Genomic DNA, 21,759 nt, shown 5'->3' on the forward strand with positions numbered 1-21,759 from the left:
GGTACTGCATTCATTCAGCACACCAAGACCAGCACCAACCGTGTTCATCATTGGGACCGTAACTTCAAACCCAAATTTGAAACCCTAACCCAAACCCCAAGGCGGTGTTTGACGATGGACAACTGGTTAGCATATGCGGTTCAAATCCGGGTTCCTGCCTTCCTTGTATGGTGTTTGCATGTTCTCTCCATGTTTTCCTCCAATGGTCCATGTTGAAACCTTACTCCTAACTCGAATCCCTAAATTGAAAGCTTACTTTGAAACACTAACTCGAACCCCTATTTTGAAAACCTACTACTATGAAGAAACCCTAATCCAAACTTGAAGCCTGATCCCTAATTTGAAAGCATACGCCACAATTGGAAACCGACTCAAAAGCCTAACCCTAACTCTAGATTGAACCCCTACCCCTAACTTGAAACCCTACTCAGCTAATACGAAACCCGAACTTAATCCCCTATTTGAAACCCTAACCTGACTTCAAGACCCTTATTTAGACCTGAAACACTCATTTGAAGTCCTAACCCTAACTGGAAGCCCTAATTTGAAACCCTAACTGATTTGAGACCCAACCCTAAACCTTTGCCTGAACTTCCACCATAAAGGTGACTGCAGTTGCAAATAAAATGACGATAATAATAATAATAATAATAAGTATATAAGTCTAGGTACAGGTAAAATGTGTGAAGCAATTCCAATAAAAAGTTAGTAGTGGAGGTGTTTGTGGCATTTTGAATGGAAAGCGTGCAGTCATCACTTTGGACGGCGAGGTGCGCTCGCTTTGACGGTTTTGTGTTTTCAGCAGATTCCCTCCAACAACAAAAGTGCGCGCACGCGCGCGCTCCGTCATTGGTCGCGCCGCCAAACGCTCGGCCGCGTTTCCTTTCGGCAAACAAAACTTTCCCGACGCTCGCAGCCACACTCGGTCGGCACGGAAGAATCGCACCGTCTCTCCAGTTTGCTTTTGGGAAGGAAGCCACATAAACAAGGTAGGAAAAATAGGAATAGCTTTTCCATTCAGCCTTGACGTGAAATCTCATCTTATTTTCCCCCATTTTACGCTCATAATATTCCAAGTTATTTCATATAACAGGTAGGGGTTATTTTTCTTGGGAAATAAAATTCTCAAAAAAATTACAAGAATCTGACTATTTCACTGAAATTAAAAAAATCTTTACTCAGGAAAAAGATTCTAAATATTCTACTTTTTTCTCTGCAAAAGAGAACACATTTATTGAATGTAAAAATAATAAGTAATAAGTATTTTTTTTAATCTTCACTCAAAATATTAATTTAATTTTCTCTTAAAATGCTCATTTAAATCAAAATATCCCAGTTTTTGTCTTTTTTGCCGCAAAATACTCAAATTTCTGTCTGATTTTTTTTCTCAAAATATTAGGATTTCCCTGTTCGAATATTAAAATTTTAATTCTAGATATTCCAATTATTTTACAGAAAATGCGATTTGTTTCTCAAAATATTAAAAATAGAAAATATATTCAGTTTTTCTATCCTTTTTGACAAATTTCTGAGAAAATGTATATTTTTTTCTTTACATTTTATTATTATTATTATTATTTTTATTTTTTTTACATTTCCTTGAATATTCGTTTCATTTCTCATGGGAAAAAAACCGTAACTTTTTTCTTGAAATAATGGAAAATATGTAAAGAAAAAAAATATATATTATATATATATATATATATATATAATATATGTTTTTCTTAAATGTCTTTCTTAAATATTAAGCTTATTTCTCAGGGAAAAAATACTTAAAAGAAATTCATACAAAAATGCCCCAATTCCTTTTCCTCTCCAAATATTAGTTTTTTTCCCCAGAAATAAAACCTTATGTAGCTCAAAATATTCTGATCGCTTTTCTTAAAATATTACAAAACTTTTCCCGGAATTATTATTAGTATTACAATAAATTTTTAATAATAATTACATCGTTTAAAAATGAAACTAAAATAATTAAAAAAATGATACAGTGTATTACTCTAAGATGAATTTCTTTTAGGTGTCTATTTTTTAACGTAAACTGAGCAAATCCTCCCTTTCGTTGCCCGATAAAGGCCAACAATCTGCTTACCAGACACCTCATTAGGTACACACGAATACAGGATCTGTATGATGTATTGTGTCCGTGCGTGTGTGTGTGTGTGTGTGTGTGTGTGTGCGTGTGTGCGTGCGCGCATGTGTGTATCAGTATGTACAGCTTCATGGGAGGCGGCTTGTTCTGCGCCGGAGTGGGCAACATCCTCCTGATCGTCTCCACGGCAACCGACTATTGGATGCAATATCGCCACTCCAGCAGCTACATGCATCAAGGCCTGTGGCGCTACTGCGTGCCCGGCAAGTGCATGACACACACCGACAGCATCGGTAAGACCAAACCTCACACTTGCTGCAAATGAAAAGAGGACATCATCAGAAAAGAAAAAATGCACAAATATTACACGAAAAAACTAACGTTGAAAAGGAATTATTATGACAATACAAAAATATTACAGAAAAAAAGACAAATGAATTAGAATGATAAAAAAATGCGGAATGTTAGAAAATAACACTAAAGTTGACGAAAAATATGCTAAACATTTGAAAAAATGAGCAAGAAGTATACAAATATCATAGAAATTATATTAAAATAAAACAAAATTAAGATGTATACAAATATCATTGAAATTACATTACAATCATAAGAAAATATTGGATTAAAAAATATGTATATTGGAGTAATAATTCCAAAAATCTTAGCTTTTTTAAATGTATTTATTTATTTATTTATTTATTTATTTATTTACCGGTAATACATTCTACAAAAAAGTTAAAATATTACAAAATAATAATTAACACATTTTACAATATAATTGAAGGATATAAGATACTACAAAATATTACACACAAAAATACAAAACAATTAGATGAAATTTCTGAGCCGCTTCTCCTCACTAGGGTCCAGCATGCCCGCGACATCACTAGGGTCGCGGGCATGCTGGAGCCTATCCCAGCTGTCATCGGGCAGGAGGCGGGGTACACCCTGAACTGGTTGCCAGCCAATCGCAGGGCACATACAAACAAACAAACAACCATTCGCACTCACATTCACACCTACGGGCAATTTAGAGTTGTCAATATATATATATATATATATATATTGAATACAAAAACCTGAGGAAAACTAAAAAGCAGACTGCAGAAAAAAATCTAAAGAATATTAGAATATTATGCAAATGTATAAGATATTAAAAATATTATGTAAAATAGAAAAATATTAGTTAAACATTACAAAACGTATTCCCCAAAAAAATCAAATCTTAGACAAAAACTTCGACATGAAAAATATACAAATGCTCTATTACAATAAAATAAAAAATAAAAAGACAAAATATTTCACAAAGAAATTAGATAAAAATTAGACAAACATTAATATTAGTATTATTACACACACAAAAAATAAACATTTGTAGTATGTTGCACAAAAAATATCAGAATATAATGCAAATATATACGATACTAAAAACATTTCACAAAATACAAAAATATTAAATGACAATTAAAAAAACATTACTACAATACAAAAATAAAAAAAAATAGATTAAAAATACACAAAAATGAAAAAAATGAAAACTAAAAAATACTACAAAATATTTCACAGAGGCGGCACGGTGGCCGACTGGTTAGAGCGTCAGCCTCACAGTTCTGAGGACCCGGGTTCAATCCCCGTCCCCGCCTGTGTGGAGTTTGCATGTTCTCCCCGTGCCTGCGTGGGTTTTCTCCGGGCACTCCGGTTTCCTCCCACATCCCAAAAACATGCATGAATTGGAGACTCTAAATTGCCCGTAGGCATGACTGTGAGTGCGAATGGTTGTTTGTTCCTATGTGCCCTGCGATTGGCTGGCAACCAGTTCAGGGTGTACCCCGCCTCCTGCCCGATGACAGCTGGGATAGGCTCCAGCACGCCCGCGACCCTAGTGAGGAGAAGCAGCTCAGAAAATGGATGGATGGATGGATATTTCACAGAATACAAAGCATGTTTAATTATACAAATAGAAAGTCAAAAAATAATGTTAGTGAAAAACAATTGGAATAAAAACATACAAAAACTCTAGTTGGGTAAATGCAAAAAAGTAAAAATATTGCAAAATATCTTGGAAAGAAATGATACAAAATTATTAAAGACATGTTAAGAAAATAAATTATGAGAGAAATATAAGACAAAAATTAGACAAAATAAGACAAAAATAGTAGATGAAAAATACAAATATTAGAAAAAAATCTAATACTGTACAATATATTATATACTACACATTTTCAGACAAAAAAATATCAAATTATAAGTAAAAATAAAATCCATCCTTCCATCAATTTTCTTTATCGCTTATCCTGACTATAAAAAACATGAACAAAGGAAATTGTGACGAAAACACGAAATATTAGATGATGAAAATGCAAATGCAGTAATGCAAATGTATAAGGCACTACAAATTATTAGACAAAAATAATATTAGATGAAAAATATAAAAAATATAGCAAATGAAAAGCAAAAATATTAAAAAATAAAATTATCACCAAAATACCAAAATCTTTAAAAAAATAAAACAAAAAATATTTTTAAAAATCTTTACAAAATAAAACAAACAATAGAAACATATGTAACAAACACAAATATGGTAATATATAAATCCAAGAGAAAAAGTAATTAAATATGTAAGCTAAAAAACAAACAATAAACACACACACACACACACACACACACAAAAGAAATTGACCCAGGTTAAAAAATATTAGAAGGCAAAAATTTAAAAAAATGATACACAATACACAAATATTAGAAAAACATTTAAATATATAAGTGATTATATAAAGTAAAAAAAAATAATAGACTGCAAACACACAAATATTAGATGAAAAACAAAATTATTTAGAAAAGAAATGATAGGAGAAATCCCCAAATTGAACACAATGGAGGCTCCAGATGGGACAAGGCGCAAGAAGATTTTGGAAATTCCACTGAAGTTGCGTGAACTTTGTTTCGGTGACAGCCGCAGTTTGCGCTGGCTTGTTCGCTCGGAATTGAGAAGCGCGCTGATGACGGTGTGCAAATGTCGGCAGCGTACTGGGACGCCACGCGGGCCTTCATGATCCTGTCCCTGCTGGCGTGCTTCATCGGCATCGTCATCGGCGTCATGGCCTTCATCCACTACTCATCCTTCGACGGCTTCGACAAGACCTTCGCTGCCGGCATCCTCTTCTTCATTTCCTGTGAGCTCCCTCCCTCCTTCCATCCTCATGCTCTTTTTTTTTTTTTTCTTTTTTTTTTTCCTAACCTGTCCTGATCTGCTGATAGGTCAAGCAGAACGGAGAATCTGCATCCCTTTTATGCCAGAACAGCTTTTCTGTGCAACAGTGGAGTCTTTTTATTTGCTTTTTTAAAACTGCCACTGTGGTTCTTTGTATTATGATGGCTGTTAAAAATTTCAGTCGGACAGAAGAACGTTTTTAAAGGCGAGTGACAGAAAGAAAAGTGGAAAAATAACTAAAGACAGGACACTAGCTGTAAGAAAGATAAGCAAAATAAATCATTATATGCGTAATACAATGTCACATTGGATTCGAGTATTGTACAGGGCAGCGGTGCTACACCCTGTGGGGGAAGAACACAACAATATTGGACAGGGACTGGAGGGGAAGCATGCAGGACTGAGGTAGTGGACCCTACTGTGCAACTGGAGTGTAGTGGGAGGGGCTTTGTACATTCTAAACTTCTAGGGAAACGGAGTGCAAGTGATGGGACAGTCGCTTGCTATGTAAGTTTCGTGACGTAAATAACATTTTGCAACTTTTTCTTCTCAAAGGCTTCAGATTTTTTTATTGTAAAATGCAACTTTTTGTTTAAATCAAAGTTTACATTTTTTTGGTGCAAAAACGTTTTTTTTCTCAAAATATTTTTTTCTGAAAAAAAAATGATACACTTTTTCGGAGATATTTTCTCAGAAAAAAAAATATAATTTTTGGGTACATTATTCTGTTCACAAAAAAAGATTCAGATAATAAAAAATACAAAAAATGTTTTTTAATATTGATTTTTTTCTCAAACTGTTTAGATTTTTTTTCTGAAGAAACAATTCACTCAAAATATTCAACATTTTCTATGAAAAAAAGTATTTTATATATATTTTTTTCTCAAATGATTCTTTTTTTTGGCAAAAAGATTTTTTCAGATTTTTTTTTTTCTCTACAAAATGTTTTTCTTGAAATATGCTTATCTTTCCATCCATTTTCTGTACCACTGATCCTTACTAGGATCGCGGGCATGCTGGAGCCTATCCCAGCTATCTTCGACCCTGAACTGGTCGCCAGCCAATCGCAGGGCACATGTAAACAAACAACCATTCGCAGTCACATTCACACCGATGGGCAATTTAGAGTCTTCAATTAACCTACCATGCATATTTTTGGGTTGTTGGAGGAAACCGGAGTGCCTGGAGAAAAGCCACGCAGGCATGGGGAGAACATGCAAACTCCACACAGGCGGGGTCAGATTTGAACCCGGATCCTCAGAACTGTGAGGCAGATGTGCAAAACAAGACGCCCACCATATTCTTATTTTTTCCACCCAAAGTTTGCAACCCCTTTTTCTATAAATATTCAAAATTTTTGTTACTGTAAATTTTTATTCTCAAAATATTCTCTTTTTTTTATGAGAACAATGCAAATTTTTAAGTTGTTTTTTTTTCTCCCAAATTTTGTAAAAAAGTATTCTGACTACACTTTTTCCGATTTTCTGCTTCTCACAATGTCTTCTTTTCTGAAAATATTCTGTTTTTCCCCACTAAATACAAAAATGCAACTATTTTCTCAAAACATTCAATCCCCCAAAAATTCACTCGCAAAAATAGAACTTCTCTCTCAAAATATTCAACTATCCCCCCCCCCCAAAAAAACCCCAAACTAGTTTTTTTTCTAAAAATATTCATTTTGTGAATGTTTTTTTTGTCTGAAAAAAATGCTGATTCTTTTTTTTGATTACACCTTCATTTTTCTCCCAAAACGTGGTTGTCATAATGTTGCAAAGATTTTTCTCCACTTGGTTATATCTGGGTTTCTATTGTACTTGCACAGGTTTCTTTGTGCTGCTGGCCATGGCGGTGTACACGGGCGTGACGGTCAACTACTACGGCAAACGCTACGGGAGCTGGCGCTTCTCCTGGTCCTACATCATGGGTTGGGTGGCTGTGGTGCTCACCTTCTTCTCAGGTCTTCCTCCATCCTCCTCCTCCATCATCATCATCATCATGACACGCCCTTTGTTGTGTGCAGGTATCTTCTACATGTGCGCCTACCGCATGCACGAATGCCCCCGGAATTCCAACTCGCGCTGACCTCAACGAGACGCCCGCATGAACTCCAACATCATTTCCTCTTCAAGACTCATGAATATTCATGGGCAAGGGCAATAAATCACTGAGTGCATCTGACTGGTTTCCATGTTGTTGTCTTCAAGAAGTTCTCTCTGTTTTATAGTCACTTAAAAAATAATATGACACTGCTTAAACAATCGGCACGGTGGCCGACTGGTTAGAGTGTCAGCCTCACAGTTCTGAGGACCCGGGTTCAATCCCCGGCCCCGCCTGTGTGGAGTTTGGATGTTCTCCCCGTGCCTGCGTGGGTTTTCTCCGGGCACTCCGGTTTCCTCCCACATCCCAAAAACATGCATGAATTGGAGACTCTAAATTGCCTGTTGGTGTGACTGTGAGTGCGAATGGTTGTTTGTTTGTATGTGCCCTGCGATTGGCTGGCAACCAGTTCAGGGTGTACCCCGCCTCCTGCCCGATGACAGCTGGGATAGGCTCCAGCACGCCCGCGACCCTAGTGAGGAGAAGCGGCTCAGAAAATGAATGGATGGATGGATGCTTAAACAATAATGACAAATAAGAAGGGAATTCATTTTTCCCTTTCTTCTGTGACAAACACTTTTCTTCCCTGAAAATTTCACTTCATTGTCATATTACAAGTTTTGCTCTATCACATGACTTATTAGAAATTGTTTTTAATTCTCAAAAAATATATAATGAGAAAGCTTTTCTTTCGATCTTTACTTTATTCTATTGCTTGCTTCTTTTTTTCCAAGTTTTTCTTCTTGAAATATTCTTTATTTCTCTTTAAATAGCTGTAATACTGTTTTCCTCAGAAACGATTTTTTCTTGATTTTTTTTTTGTAAATACAGTGGGTACGGAAAGTATTCAGACCCCCTTAAAATTGTCACTCTTTTTTATATTGCAGCCATTTGCTAAAATCATTTAAGTTCTTTTTTTTTTTACATTAATGTACACACTGCACCCCATATTGACAGGGAAAAAACGGAATTGTTGAAAATTTTGCAGATTTATTAAAAAAGAAAAACTGAAATATCACACAGCCATAAGTATTCAGACCCTTTGCTCAGTATTTAGAAGAAGCATGCTTTTGAGCTAATACAGCCATGAGACTTTTGGGAATGATGCACCAAGTTTTTCACACCTGGATTTGGGGATCCTCTGCCATTCCTCTTTGCAGATCCTCTCCAGTTCTGACAAGGTTGGATGGTGAACATTGGTGGGCAGCCATTTTCAGGTCTTTCCAGAGATGCTCAATTGGGTTTAAGTCAGGGCTCTGGCTGGGCCATTCAAAACAATCACGGAGTTGTTCTGAAGCCACTCCTTCGGTATTTTAGCTGTGTGCTTAAGGTCATTGTCTTTTTAGAAGGTGAACCTTCGGCCCAGTCTAAGGTTCTAAGCACTGTGGAGAAGGTTTTCATCCAAGATATCTCTGTACTTGGCCGCATTCATCTTTCCTTCGATTGCAACCAGTCGTCCTGTCCCTGCAGCTGAAAAAGACCCCACAGCATGATGCTGCCACCACCATGCTTCACTGTTGGGACTGTATTGGACAGGTGATGAGCAGTGCCAGGTTTTCGCCACACATGCCACTTAGAATAAATAAAAACAATTTCTATCTTGTTCTCAGCAGACCAGAGAATCTTATATTGCACCATCTTGGAGTCCTTCCTGTCTTTTTTGTTGTTTTTTTTTTTTTTTTTTTTAGCAAACTCCATGTGGGCTGTCATGTGTCTTGCACTGAGGAGAGGCTTCCGTCACAGCGATCTTTGAGTTCTTCTTTACCTCTTTGACCAAGGCTCTTCTCCCCCGATTGCTCAGTTTGGCCGGACGGCCAGCTCTAGGAAGGGTGCTGGTCGTCCCAAACGTCTTCCATTTCAGGATTATGGAGGCCACTGTGCTCTTACGAACCTTAAGTGCAGCAGATTTTTTTTTGCAACCTTGGCCAGATCTGTGCCTTGCCACAATTCTGTCTCTGAGCTCTTCAGGCAGTTCCTTTGACCTCATGAATCTCATTTGCTCTGACATGCACTGTGAGCTGTAAGGTCTTATCTAGACAGGTGTGTGGCTTTCCATAATCAAGTCCAATCAGTATAATCAAACACAGCTGGACTCCAATGAAGGTGTAGAACCATCAAGGCCGATCAGAAGAAATGGACAGCACAGTGAAATATATGAGTGTCACAGCAGAGGGTCTGAATACTTATGGCTGTGTGATATTTCAGTTTTTCTTTTTTAATAAATAAGCAAAAATTTCAACAATTACATTTTTTTCTGTCAATATGTGGTGCTGTGTGTACATTAATGAGGCAAAAATTTATTGAAATGATTTTAACAAATGGCTGCAATATAATTTAAGGGGGTCTGAAAACTTTCCGTACACACTGCATAGAACCTCACTCTTTAATATTCCTGGGAGTTTGTCAGGGTGGGTGGGGACAAAATAAAAATATTCCTTTGTCCTCAGAGTAATACACAACTTTTTACTCAAATATTTCAGGGGAAATTTTTTTTTTTACAGTATTTGTGAAATATTCCAAAAGTATATTACTAAAATACTGTATTCAGATTTTTCATTCCAAAAAAATTCTACTTTGGTCTGGAAAGCTTGAGAATGTTAGAACCTTTGAGACTCTTAGCTGATGCAACAAAATTGGCTTAGTTGACTTTGAAATTTGCGGCACGGTGGCTGACTGGTTAGAGCGTCAGCCTCACAGTTCTGAGGTGCGGGGTTCAATCCCCGTCCCCGCCTGTGTGGAGTTTGCATGTTCTTCCCGTGCCTGCGTGGGTTTTCTCCGGGCACTCTGGTTTCCTCCCACATCCCAAAAACATGCATTAATTGTAGACTCTAAAATTGCCCGTAGGCATGACTGTGAGTACGAATGGTTGTTTGTTTCTATGTGCCCTGCGATTGGCTGGCAACCAGTTCAGGGTGTACCCCGCCTCCTGCCCGATGACAGCTGGGATAGGCTCCAGCACGCCCGCGACCCTAGTGAGGAGAAGCGGCTCAGAAAATGGATGGATGGACTTTGAAATTTGTGTGAGAAGACATACTTTTTGCAGAAAAGGGGCATTTTGTAGTTACTTCATGAGTCAATTAAAAAGTAGTCCTCCAAATAATGACTTAAAGGTACCCTTCCATCTACATTAAAAAAAAAGAAATCTTTCATGTGCTTTTATCGGGTTTCCAAGATAATTTGGGTTGGATGTGAACAAATTGTCAGTTTTCAAGCTATTGTAGTTGGTCTTTTATCAGGGTTCCTATACAAATTTGAGATTTCACAATGCCATACTTTTTCCAGACCTTCATTTCCAGACTTCTTGGTAAAAAAACAAAAATCTAAATAATTCATATTTGAGTAAATGGATTATACATATATCCTTAGCATAATTGCTTGTCATTAACATTTTCTTAAAACGAGGGGGGGAAAAAATCAAACTAGACGAGTCCAGTTGCTTCTAGAAACTACGTATGAATAAAGATTTTTGTTTTTTGCAAGCACACTGGTATTAGTTTTATTAATATTGTGACAGTTAAGTGATGGTTGATGCAGGCCGGCAATGCTGTACTCTTGTTGGTCTTCATTGACTGGACAGTGGCATAAAATTGTCACAGGGTATCATTCAAAACAACAGTGAAGTGGTCACTTTGTATTTGTCAGTTTTTGTGCAATGTGGTTAAATTGCTTGTTTATCCTTCTCATCTGTGAGTTGATTTAAATCTTATAGAGTTAACTCTATGCCACTTGTCTCTTCATTTTCCCCTCTATTCCTCAGTAACATTCCACTCAAAGGTGTTGTAATCACCAAATCAACTGAGTAAAGTACTCATTTTAAATTTGATAATTTCTGTCCTCGGAGTACTTCACATTTACCAGATAATCTGTCAGGTTGCCACCTCAGAAGCAAAATCTTTTCACCCATGAGAGTGTCCGACTATCTGTAGAATGGGGTTTATGCACTGGCCATCTTGGGGAATGTCAAATTGGTAAAGTACAAATTACTGTGCCTCCTGCAATCAACTGTTGTAGGTCCAGTCTTCCATATCACACCATTGTGGCAGAACCAGGGGGCACTTCTCAAAATTATGTAAGTTTACCTGGTTAATTTATTGATGCAAGTGGCTCTTCCAAATAACTTTGTACAAAATGTACATTTTTGTAGGTGCTATTTAATTGCATTTTAATGGATTAAAGCATTCATACCTTTTAAGTCAATGTGTATATCATTTTAGAGCAGTTGCCCTCTGTTCTAATTGCCACCCCCCAAATTCAAGCATGGGTTCTGATGGAATCTTGTCCACATTTCCCTTTGTCATAATCCTTCATTTACTCTTCAGCCTGATCTTAATTTACTGTATTAAAACCCAAGTGTGTGTGTGTGTGAAGTGTCAAGATCTGTACACCAAGTCAACAAACTATAACACACTTTAAAGGTGTGAGACAACTAGTCAGGTCTCCTTATTTATTCAGACAGGGTGGTGCTTAATGTTAAATGTAAAACTAGAATAGTTACCTTTAAGTTCAGTTATACTTCTGCTTATTAGCAAAGTGCTCACATTCTGCTCAATTCTGATAAACACTTGAACATGTGAATAGGTTGTTAACCACTAAGTTTCTTGCATTAAATCTACTCTGAAAAGTACAATTCACCCAAAAGTACAGTAATTTAAACAGTACATCCCCTCATCTAGGAAATTTGGCAGTAAACAGAGGACAATGACAACTTTTGTGCGATTTTATTAAGGAAAACAAGTTTTGCAGTGAAAAAGACCAAGAATGGAATTAAAAGTGCAACACCAGAGCTGGTTTGTGTGCAAAGAGAGCCCAAAGCCAGTGGAAGTACTTTAAAGCCATGACAGAGAGAGCGCGCGAAGAGTGTCAGAAGAAGACAGTTAAGGCGTAGAATATCTGTTACAGTGGACTGATTTGGGTTTAGTCCACCTCCTCAATGGTGGGGCCAGAAGAGCCTCCTCCGGGAGCACCGCCCGCTCCGGGGAATGCTCCGCCTCCCGGCATCCCTCCCGGCATCCCTCCTGGCATGCCACCGGCCCCCTGGTACAGCTTGGTCATGACGGGGTTGCACACCTTCTCCAGCTCCTTCTGCTGGTGGTCAAACTCTTCCTTCTCTGCAGACTGAGTGAGGCAGAGGGAAAGAGAAGAAAAAAAAAAGGAGCATTGGAAACTACGCTTAACAAATGTTGTTAATGACAGGACATCCCATCTGTACTGCACCTGGTTCTTGTCTAGCCAGCTGATGACCTCGTTGCACTTGTCCAGAATCTTCTGCTTGTCTTCGTCACTGATCTTATCCTTGAGCTTGTCGTCCTCCACAGTGGACTTCATGCTGAAGGCGTAAGACTCCAGGCCGTTCTTGGCGGCCACCTTATCCCTCTGCACGTCGTCCTCAGCCTTGTACTGCTCCGCCTCGCGCACCATGCGGTCGATGTCATCCTTGCTCAGACGACCTGAGGGTAAAGGTCAACTGTGAAGAAGGGTTCACTCAAATGCAAGACTTCAGCCTTCTGATAGGAATCTTAAGGGCATTAAAATGATTGCAATTGGACTGCTCTGGCAGTCTTAAAATGTTTCGCCTCTCATCGGTTCATGCAACAAGGCTTAGTTAGAACACACACACACACAGAGTCAAAACTAAACTGGAAAAACTATGCTCCAAGTTGGAGGTAAGCCCCAAACCACATGCAGAGCTGCCAGCCTATAAAATTTTACTTCCAGAACAGTCAAAAATTGCATTTCCACATTTTGTCAACATTTCCGTGCAACAGTCAAACATAAGTTTATAGAGATTTTGATGTTCAATCATAAAAACTGTGTATATAGATTCATTTGCATTTTGCCAATTATTTTCAACCCTGGTAACAAAAAAACCAAGTCTATTAAAGCAGATTAATCAGCTCTCAAATGTAGAAAATTAAAACTAAGCACTATTTGGCAAAAAAACAGCGTGAATTTGACAGATGTCTGGACAATAATCCCAATTTTTGTGAAATGTACATCACGCTTTGCATACCATTTTTGTATATGCACAATGGCTTCTGAGACCATGCAAATTACCCCACCGTGGGACTAATAAAGGTTATCCTATATTACAACTATTAATGTACTTTTAACCTGCCCACATTCTGAAGTGACATATCAAATCATTTCCAGATCATACCCTTGTGGACGTGTATCATTTATATTTTGTATTTTCTCTAAACATCTATTGACCTATTATTTTGTTGTTCGAAGTTTGTTACCCTCTGTGAAAACGCGGTTCCAGACAGACCTATGTGACAAGTGTGCAGGCTGCAACCGTGTCCACCATTACACCAAAATCACTTATATCAATGTTGTGACCGCATGACAGGCTAGCTCAGTACTTAGCATGGCAGCTTTGACATCGCCTTTGCCCATCCACTCCTCGTCCTCCTTTCGTGACACTTGTACAAAGTATCTTATTTGCTATCATGGAGGCGATCAGTGACTTACAATGCAATGACACCGGACGCAGAAAACTTTCACCTCTGTGACTTGGCAGCTGGGGTTTGTAAAAAACCGCATGCGGAAGTAGGAAAATAAGACCCTTTTCCCCTAAATATTGCAACTATATTCTTTAATTGTGGCCTCATCACATTTTTCAAAAACCCAACTTTCAAATAGTACTTATCCCCTCTCAACATTGCCGTAGTATCGGTCTAAAATTTTCCAAACATGACACGCCCGGTTTTTGTTTGTGTGTGTACGTACCTTTGTCGTTGGTGATGGTGATCTTGTTCTCCTTGCCGGTGCTCTTGTCAGCCGCGCTCACGTTCAAAATGCCATTGGCGTCGATGTCGAAGGTCACCTCAATTTGGGGAACGCCACGGGGGGCCGGGGGGATTCCGGCCAGCTCAAATTTCCCCAGAATGTTGTTGTCTCTGGTCATGGCCCTTTCGCCCTCGAACACCTGCAGGTGTCAGTCATTCTATTATTTCATTCATCACGCAAGGTTGTGAGGGAGCTGGCGGCCGCGGGTTGTACCTGGATGAGCACGCCGGGCTGGTTGTCAGAGTAGGTGGTGAACACCTGCATTTGCTTTGTGGGGATGGTCGTGTTCCTCTTGATGAGCGCAGTCATGACTCCGCCGGCCGTCTCGATGCCCAGAGACAAGGGGGTCACGTCAAGCAGCAGCAGGTCCTGAACATTCTCAGACTTGTCGCCAGACAGAATGGCAGCCTGCACAGCTAAAACAAACAAAACTTTGATTACACTTTGGTCTACTCTGCTCAAACATACTGGACCCGCCAAAGTCAAGCCAATAGCTAATGGAAAACTGTGGCACAAAACAGTAAGAGGTTGAACTGTGTCAACAAGAGAATCTGGCGATTTGGTTTTAAAATATACACACTATACCTGCGCCATATGCCACAGCTTCGTCGGGATTGATGCTCTTGTTCAGTTCCTTCCCGTTGAAGAAGTCCTGCAGCAGTTTCTGGATCCTGGGAATACGAGTAGAGCCTCCCACCAGGACGATTTCGTGGATGGCAGACTTGTCCAGCTTGGCGTCCCGCAGCGCCTTCTCCACAGGCTCCAGGGTCCCGCGGAACAGGTCCCCGTTGAGCTCCTCGAAGCGGGCCCTGGTGACTGAGGTGTAGAAGTCGACTCCCTCGTACAGCGAGTCGATCTCGATGCTGGCCTGCGTGCTGGAGGACAATGTGCGCTTGGCCCTCTCGCACGCCGTGCGCAGACGCCGCACCGCGCGCTTGTTGTCGCTGATGTCCTTCTTGTGTTTGCGCTTGAACTCTGTGATGAAGTGGTTGACCATGCGGTTGTCGAAGTCCTCGCCGCCCAGGTGAGTGTCGCCCGCAGTCGACTTGACCTCGAAGATGCCGTCCTCTATGGCCAAGATAGACACATCGAAGGTGCCACCGCCCAAGTCAAAGATGAGGACGTTTCTTTCCGTGCCGACCTGCGGTCGGAAATCCGTGCACCATCTGTGTTAGTCTTGACTCAAACTGGTACTTAGTTGAGCTTAGTGGACATCTTACCTTCTTGTCTAGGCCGTATGCGATGGCTGCAGCAGTGGGTTCGTTGATGATGCGAAGGACGTTGAGCCCGGAGATTGTTCCGGCGTCTTTTGTGGCCTGACGCTGAGAGTCGTTGAAGTAGGCCGGCACAGTCACCACGGCGCTGGTTACGGGCTGAGAGGAGCACAACGCAACAGTCACTACAACTGTGCTGCAGGGAAAAGGTCAAGACACCTTACCATGTACAACTTGACCCATTTGGGACCAGCTGTTATCAGGCTGGATGTCAGGATTTTTTCTCACTAGCATCACATTTTTCCAATAAGTTGTATTTTTTTTTTTTGCAAAGACCAGTCAAATGCTTTCAGGAATGCCACATGAGTTTGCCCTGACTTTTTTTTTGATACTCATTCCAAACATGGACCAGTCTCAAGGGGCTGTAGAGGTTCTGGTAGCAGTATTGGGAATCATTTGGTAGTGGGTTAACATTTTTACTGTGAGTTGAGTCAACACCTAACATTAGCACCTATCACCAGCTAGCTGCATTGTCTTTCATTATTGAAGGTAGTGTTTTATTTTATATTAGATCTTTGTGCTAGCACCTAAACATGGGCAGAGCCAATGGGTGGCAAGGGGTAGTCACAGCCAAGTGATTTTCAGGACACCTGCTGGCCACCACACAGAAAAATCCCTAGCCCCACCACCGCACCTACTTTTTTTCAACTTGAGGTGGCACGATGGAAACCGCCCACTTTACAACGTTCCGTCCTCATGCCATCTCAGCACATACAATGAATGGATTTGTTGACTGTGCGTTGTGCTCTGCCAACTACACTGTGATAGGGCCTTTAGACTCCAAGTAGCTAGACACTAAATGAGTCATTTTTTCCAAAGGGTAACATTTTACAATCAGTTACATGAACTTCAGAGTATTCTAGTGATGGGACAACAACACTGGTGCGACAGCGCTGTGCTGGGTGCACAAGAGTTAAACCCTGTATTGGTGCGTGTATCGCTTTAAGAAACAAAATGAGACCAATACAGGAAGTGTGTCGTTTGGCTATACCGCACCAAATTATGTTTATAAGGAAACAAACTGTCCACATTTTGGGGATTTGTTGGGTGGAGTTTTGCTGTTGCTGTTGTATTTTGCCGTTTGGCTTGCCCACACCTTGTTCCACTGACTTCATGGATCGTTCCAAGGAGATTTCCCCAGTCTGGAATAATTTTTATCTTTTGACGCCAAATTAGGTCAATCTCGATCTCCTTTGGGCATGGTTTACTGTTAATTTTTAACCAAATATGTTTGTACTCTTCTGGTAAGATGTTTGAATTGTTTTCAGATAACTTATTTTATTGTAGGCGAAGTGTCAGCTCTGCGCCACAGAGCCATCTTACATCAATAAGAGCACTTCAATGCTGTGGCATTATAGAGCTCGGCATGGCAATGAAGAATTGGCAGACACTCGTGCGAGTGAGTACTCCAGGTATGTTGGAATTCTCAAAAAAAAAAAAAAAAAATTTTTGTTAGTTTAGTTTACACAAAAGGCTTTGTGTGACTAAGATTGTTTGTAAAAAAAATTGTCCTTTTTTTAAATAAGCGATTAACAAAATATTTCGTTTTGGCTTGCAGTTCCTAACAAACAAGCAGTGGATGAGGCTGTGCTCAACATGGTCACCATTGTTGAAAATGAGGGGATTCATGGAACTCGTGAAACTTAACTCGCCTAAATTTTTATTCTCACCTGTACCCTGTGAAAGAGGTTTTTCCTAAGGCAGGGGAACTGGTGTCTCACAGGAGAAACCTCCTTGGCGCAAAGACACCAAAACTTTTGTTCCTCAATAAAGATGCATAAATGAACACATTTTTAGTCTTATTTCGTATGATTGAACACTTAAGTTAACATAATGCCATACATTTTTTTACTGAATTCTATTACAAATTTGCTATATTTTACACCAAATCATTTTAGCATTTACACAAGGTTTTAAGCAAATTTCAAACTTTAAAAAAAAAAACAGCAAAAAAATTGAGTAGATGAAATTATATGAGGTCATATGTTGAGGACAAGCGAATATTTCACAGCCTGATGTTGGGTTTGCAGCATGTAAGCTTTTCCATCTTATTTTCATTTTGTTTACCTGCAATGATTTTAGAACTACTGCGGGGGTCCCTATTGAGTGACCGACAGGCAATACAGTGCCGACAGTTTGTGTAGTGTGTCAATACAGTCCTTGAGGTATCATCATCCCATCACTAGTGTATTCCATTTCTAAACACTATCCCCGTTTGTCAACTGGCTAGCTGCTAAACATTTGTCAACAGTAGTGCTTAATGTTTGGACGTTTTATGGCACATTTATTGTGGAGTAAATTGATAAGGTAAGGATCGACTGTAAATGCGGTTAACTTTTTTACAATGGTAACGTTGTATTTTGTAAAGAAATAGAAAATGTGTTGGACCTAAATAAAGCACGTGCAGACATACCTTGCCAAGGTACGCCTCTGCAATCTCCTTCATTTTAAGGAGCACCATGGAGGAGATCTCCTCAGGGAAGAAGCTCTTTGACTCGCCCTTGTACTCCACCTTTACCTTGGGGCGGGTGTTATCATCGATGACAGTGAAGGGCCAGTGCTTCATGTCAGACTGAACCACACCATCATTAAAATGCCGGCCAATGAGACGCTTGGCATCTGAGGGGGGCAAAAAAAAAAAAAAACAGCATTATTATATAGAACGGGAGGGGGAAAGACCATGTTCATCAAGTGTTCTGTACCAAATACTGTGTTGGTGGGGTTCAGGGCAACTTGGTTTTTTGCTGCATCACCAATCAGCCTCTCTGTGTCTGTAAAGGCAACGTAGCTAGGCGTGGTCCTGTTGCCCTGGTCGTTGGCAATGATCTCCACTTTACCGTGCTGGAACACGCCTACACAGGAGTAGGTGGTGCCCAGATCAATACCGACTGCAGGTGCTTTGGCCATGGCTTCTGAGAAGACGAAGGTGAGATAACAGCTTTGTCATAATAAAGTAAAAGGACATTCTATTCAACCGCTTACCATCTACCAAGAACCATTCCAGTTTCACTTTCAAGGTCATACTAAAATTATATTTCCAGCCCCACAACAGTCCAAGGTTTCAGAGGGTTTGACACGATGCATATCAAATGCTGCCCGCACCCTTGGCCTAAACATTGCAATGCGTGGTCAAGAGGCCATTAATAGCATTTGAGAAGTGGAAACAAAATGTCCACGGCACCAGTTTTCAAGCCTTGCCACTTCTGGTTGTCCCTCTTGTGGCAACTAATCAGCATGGACGAGGCAGGCAGTCTTGAAAGCAGGTTTGAATGCTGCCAATGTGGTCAAAACTAGAAATACACCTTTTAATAGACCTGTATGAGGTTAGCAAATATCCAAACCATGAAACAGGAAGTTGACAAATGGTTCATCTTCCCCTACAGTGATTAACAAACTAAGAAACAGCACTATGTACCCTACAGATCAGGGGTGGTCAAAGTACAGTTCATATGACCACCCCTTGCTTTGCTTCAGCCTTCTGATTGTTATTTAAATTTACAATACATTTCATCAACAATGTACAATTCAAACATTCTACTTGCGTGTTATACAAAAATAGTTTATTACAACCAAATTGTGAAAACATTTTTTTACAAATACTTTCAACTTGTTTAACCTCATTTACTAATGAGCTGGCCCATCTGTTAACACTCAACCAGAGCTCTTCAGTACAAAAGTTTGCCTACCATTGCAATAGATTAAAATTAATTGATATTAAGACCTCATTTTGGAAAGAGACTACATAAATTACCTTTCCCCTCACACGAGATTAAAAACTGACGGGAATAGAGCATCACAGTCCATTTTTCTTGAACTGTAGAATTTACTGCATCTGTATTACTGCAACTTACTAGTTCCATCAACTAAAGACAAATGGCGACTGAATGGTGGCCAAGTGCGCATGCGCATTCCCCCCCTCTTCGTGACCAACACCCTCAAGTCGTTTGCAGGGTGTGGCTCCTCACTTTCCCCAGGCCAAGAACTTTCTGGAGCAGTCATTTCCGTTGCGCAACATTGTTAAATTAAATAAAAAGGGTCGACACAACGTCCTTCGGGAAATATTAGCCACAGACTGACATTACGTACGTCAAAGTTGATATAAGCGATAGAACCGTAGGCACAACGAGTATCAGGTGGACATTTCACGGTTTGCCGCGTTGAGGATTAAAAATAAATAAAATAATCAAAAGACAATTGTTTGCAGAACATACAATTGTTCACCTTTGGAAGAATGACCATATTAGTGTACAACACGTTCCAAAAGTCATTTCATCGTGTGTCCGTTGCCACGCCTTAAGCCAAATCAGCAAAAGGTATTCGAAAGTCATTTGTCCGACCAACACATAATTTTCAAACCGATAACGCCATTTGTCCGACCAACTCAGACATACTGAAAATGCCATTTTGTTCCCACCGCACGTGGCCGGCCATTTTAACTTCCGTAATGTCGGCTCTTTCCCATTTAAACATTCATCGATTCACAAGCTAGTGGAGTAAAGACAAAAAAAAGCCACACTAATATGGTTGTACTCACCTCTTTTTGAGGTGTCGTTGTACTTTGAGGCCTCTGCGGTGATGTTGGCCAGGTCCACTCACGATCCGGCGACGTGCAGTAAGAAGACGAAAAAAAGAAAAGACTGGCTTCGTCCGCTTCTTTTAAGGCCACCATAGAAGGCTCCAGAAGGAGAGGCGGGGCTACAGACACCCACGCATCAATCGATGGTCCAATGGGAAAAAGCAGTTAGATGTTGCTACCAGAAAAAGGGAAGATATTTGGCATGGGTGGCTTTTATTGGTTTAAAATTACCCGCCCACCGAGCAACGTCTTGAATAATAATGTCGTCACAGCCCCGTTGTTATACAACGATGGAAAACTACTAATACAGCAGAGGATGACATATTGTTTCACTTCAATGGCTATCCATCTGCTAAATTCTACCAACTATAATTTTTTTTATCATATTATTGGTTAAATGGCCTATACACAAATGTTGATATACAAATGGAAAACCACTTGCGTTTTTGAAAATAAAGTCAATAGTATATTAGGACCATAAGACGATAAGAAGTGGGACACTGAGAGGACCGAGGAGAGGCGAAAGGAATACATTGAGATGCGACACAGGGCAAAGGTAGAGGTGGCAAAGGCAAAACAAGAGGCATATGATGACATGTATGGCAGGTTGGACACTAAAGAAGGAGAAAAGGATCTATACAGGCTGGCCAGACAGAGGGATAGAGATGGGAAGGATGTGCAGCAGGTTAGGGTGATTAAGGATAGAGATGGAAATATGTTGACTGGTGCCAGCAGTGTGCTAGGTAGATGGAAAGAATACTTCGAGGAGTTGATGAATGAGGAAAATGATAGAGAAGGGAGAGTAGAAGAGGCAAGTGTGGTGGACCAGGAAGTGGCAATGATTAGTAAGGGGGAAGTTAGAAAGGCATTAAAGAGATGAAAAATGGAAAGGCAGTTGGTCCTGATGACATTCCTGTGGAGGTATGGAAGCATCTAGGAGAGGTGGCTGTGGAGTTTTTGACCAGCTTGTTCAATAGAATTCTAGTGCATGAGAAGATGCCTGAGGAATGGAGGAAAAGTGTACTGGTGCCCATTTTTAAGAACAAAGGTGATGTGCAGAGCTGTGGCAACTATAGAGGAATAAAGTTGATGAGCCACACAATGAAGTTATGGGAAAGAGTAGTGGAGGCTAGACTCAGGACAGAAGTGAGTATTTGCGAGCAACAGTATGGTTTCATGCCTAGAAAGAGTACCACGGATGCATTATTTGCCTTGAGGATGTTGATGGAAAAGTACAGAGAAGGTCAGAAGGAGCTACATTGTGTCTTTGTAGATCTAGAGAAAGCCTATGACAGAGTACCCAGAGAGGAACTGTGGTACTGCATGCGGAAGTCTGGAGTGGCAGAGAAGTATGTTAGAATAATACAGGACATGTACGAGGGCAGCAGAACAGCGGTGAGGTGTGCTGTCGGTGTGACAGAAGAATTTAAGGTGGACGTGGGACTGCATCAGGGATCAGCCCTGAGCCCCTTCCTTTTTGCAGTGGTGATGGATAGGCTGACAGATGAGGTTAGACTGGAATCCCCGTGGACCATGATGTTTGCAGATGACATTGTGATCTGCAGTGAAAGCAGGAAGCAGCTGGAGGAACAGTTAGAAAGATGGAGGCATGCACTGGAAAGAAGAGGAATGAAGATTAGCCGAAGTAAAACAGAATATATGTGCATGAATGAGAGGGGTGGTGGGGGAAGAATGAGGCTACAGGGAGAAGAGATGGCAA

General features: G+C 40.1%; 2 protein-coding genes across 2 annotated transcripts; one reads left to right on the forward strand and one right to left on the reverse strand.

The window, feature by feature from the left end:
- The first annotated feature begins 833 nt into the window (after positions 1 to 833).
- On the forward strand, positions 834 to 7,481 carry lim2.3 (lens intrinsic membrane protein 2.3). The gene is made up of 5 exons (XM_061781341.1): positions 834 to 989; positions 2,210 to 2,385; positions 5,116 to 5,265; positions 7,126 to 7,260; positions 7,324 to 7,481. The coding sequence occupies exons 2-5, from the start codon at positions 2,211 to 2,213 to the stop codon at positions 7,383 to 7,385; spliced, it is 522 nt and encodes a 173-aa protein (XP_061637325.1). The 5' UTR covers positions 834 to 989; position 2,210; the 3' UTR covers positions 7,386 to 7,481.
- A 4,621-nt stretch (positions 7,482 to 12,102) lies between these two features.
- hspa8b (heat shock protein family A (Hsp70) member 8b) lies at positions 12,103 to 20,155 on the reverse strand. The gene is made up of 9 exons (XM_061781340.1): positions 19,998 to 20,155; positions 18,166 to 18,375; positions 17,877 to 18,082; positions 15,410 to 15,562; positions 14,775 to 15,330; positions 14,403 to 14,605; positions 14,130 to 14,328; positions 12,615 to 12,847; positions 12,103 to 12,515 (listed from the first exon to the last, which is right to left on the reverse strand). The coding sequence occupies exons 2-9, from the start codon at positions 18,368 to 18,370 to the stop codon at positions 12,315 to 12,317; spliced, it is 1,956 nt and encodes a 651-aa protein (XP_061637324.1). The 5' UTR covers positions 18,371 to 18,375; positions 19,998 to 20,155; the 3' UTR covers positions 12,103 to 12,314.
- Positions 20,156 to 21,759: the final 1,604 nt, after the last annotated feature.

Source organism: Phyllopteryx taeniolatus, chromosome 8 (genome assembly GCF_024500385.1).
Source record: "Phyllopteryx taeniolatus isolate TA_2022b chromosome 8, UOR_Ptae_1.2, whole genome shotgun sequence".
In the NCBI taxonomy this organism is placed as follows: Eukaryota; Metazoa; Chordata; class Actinopteri; order Syngnathiformes; family Syngnathidae; genus Phyllopteryx; species Phyllopteryx taeniolatus.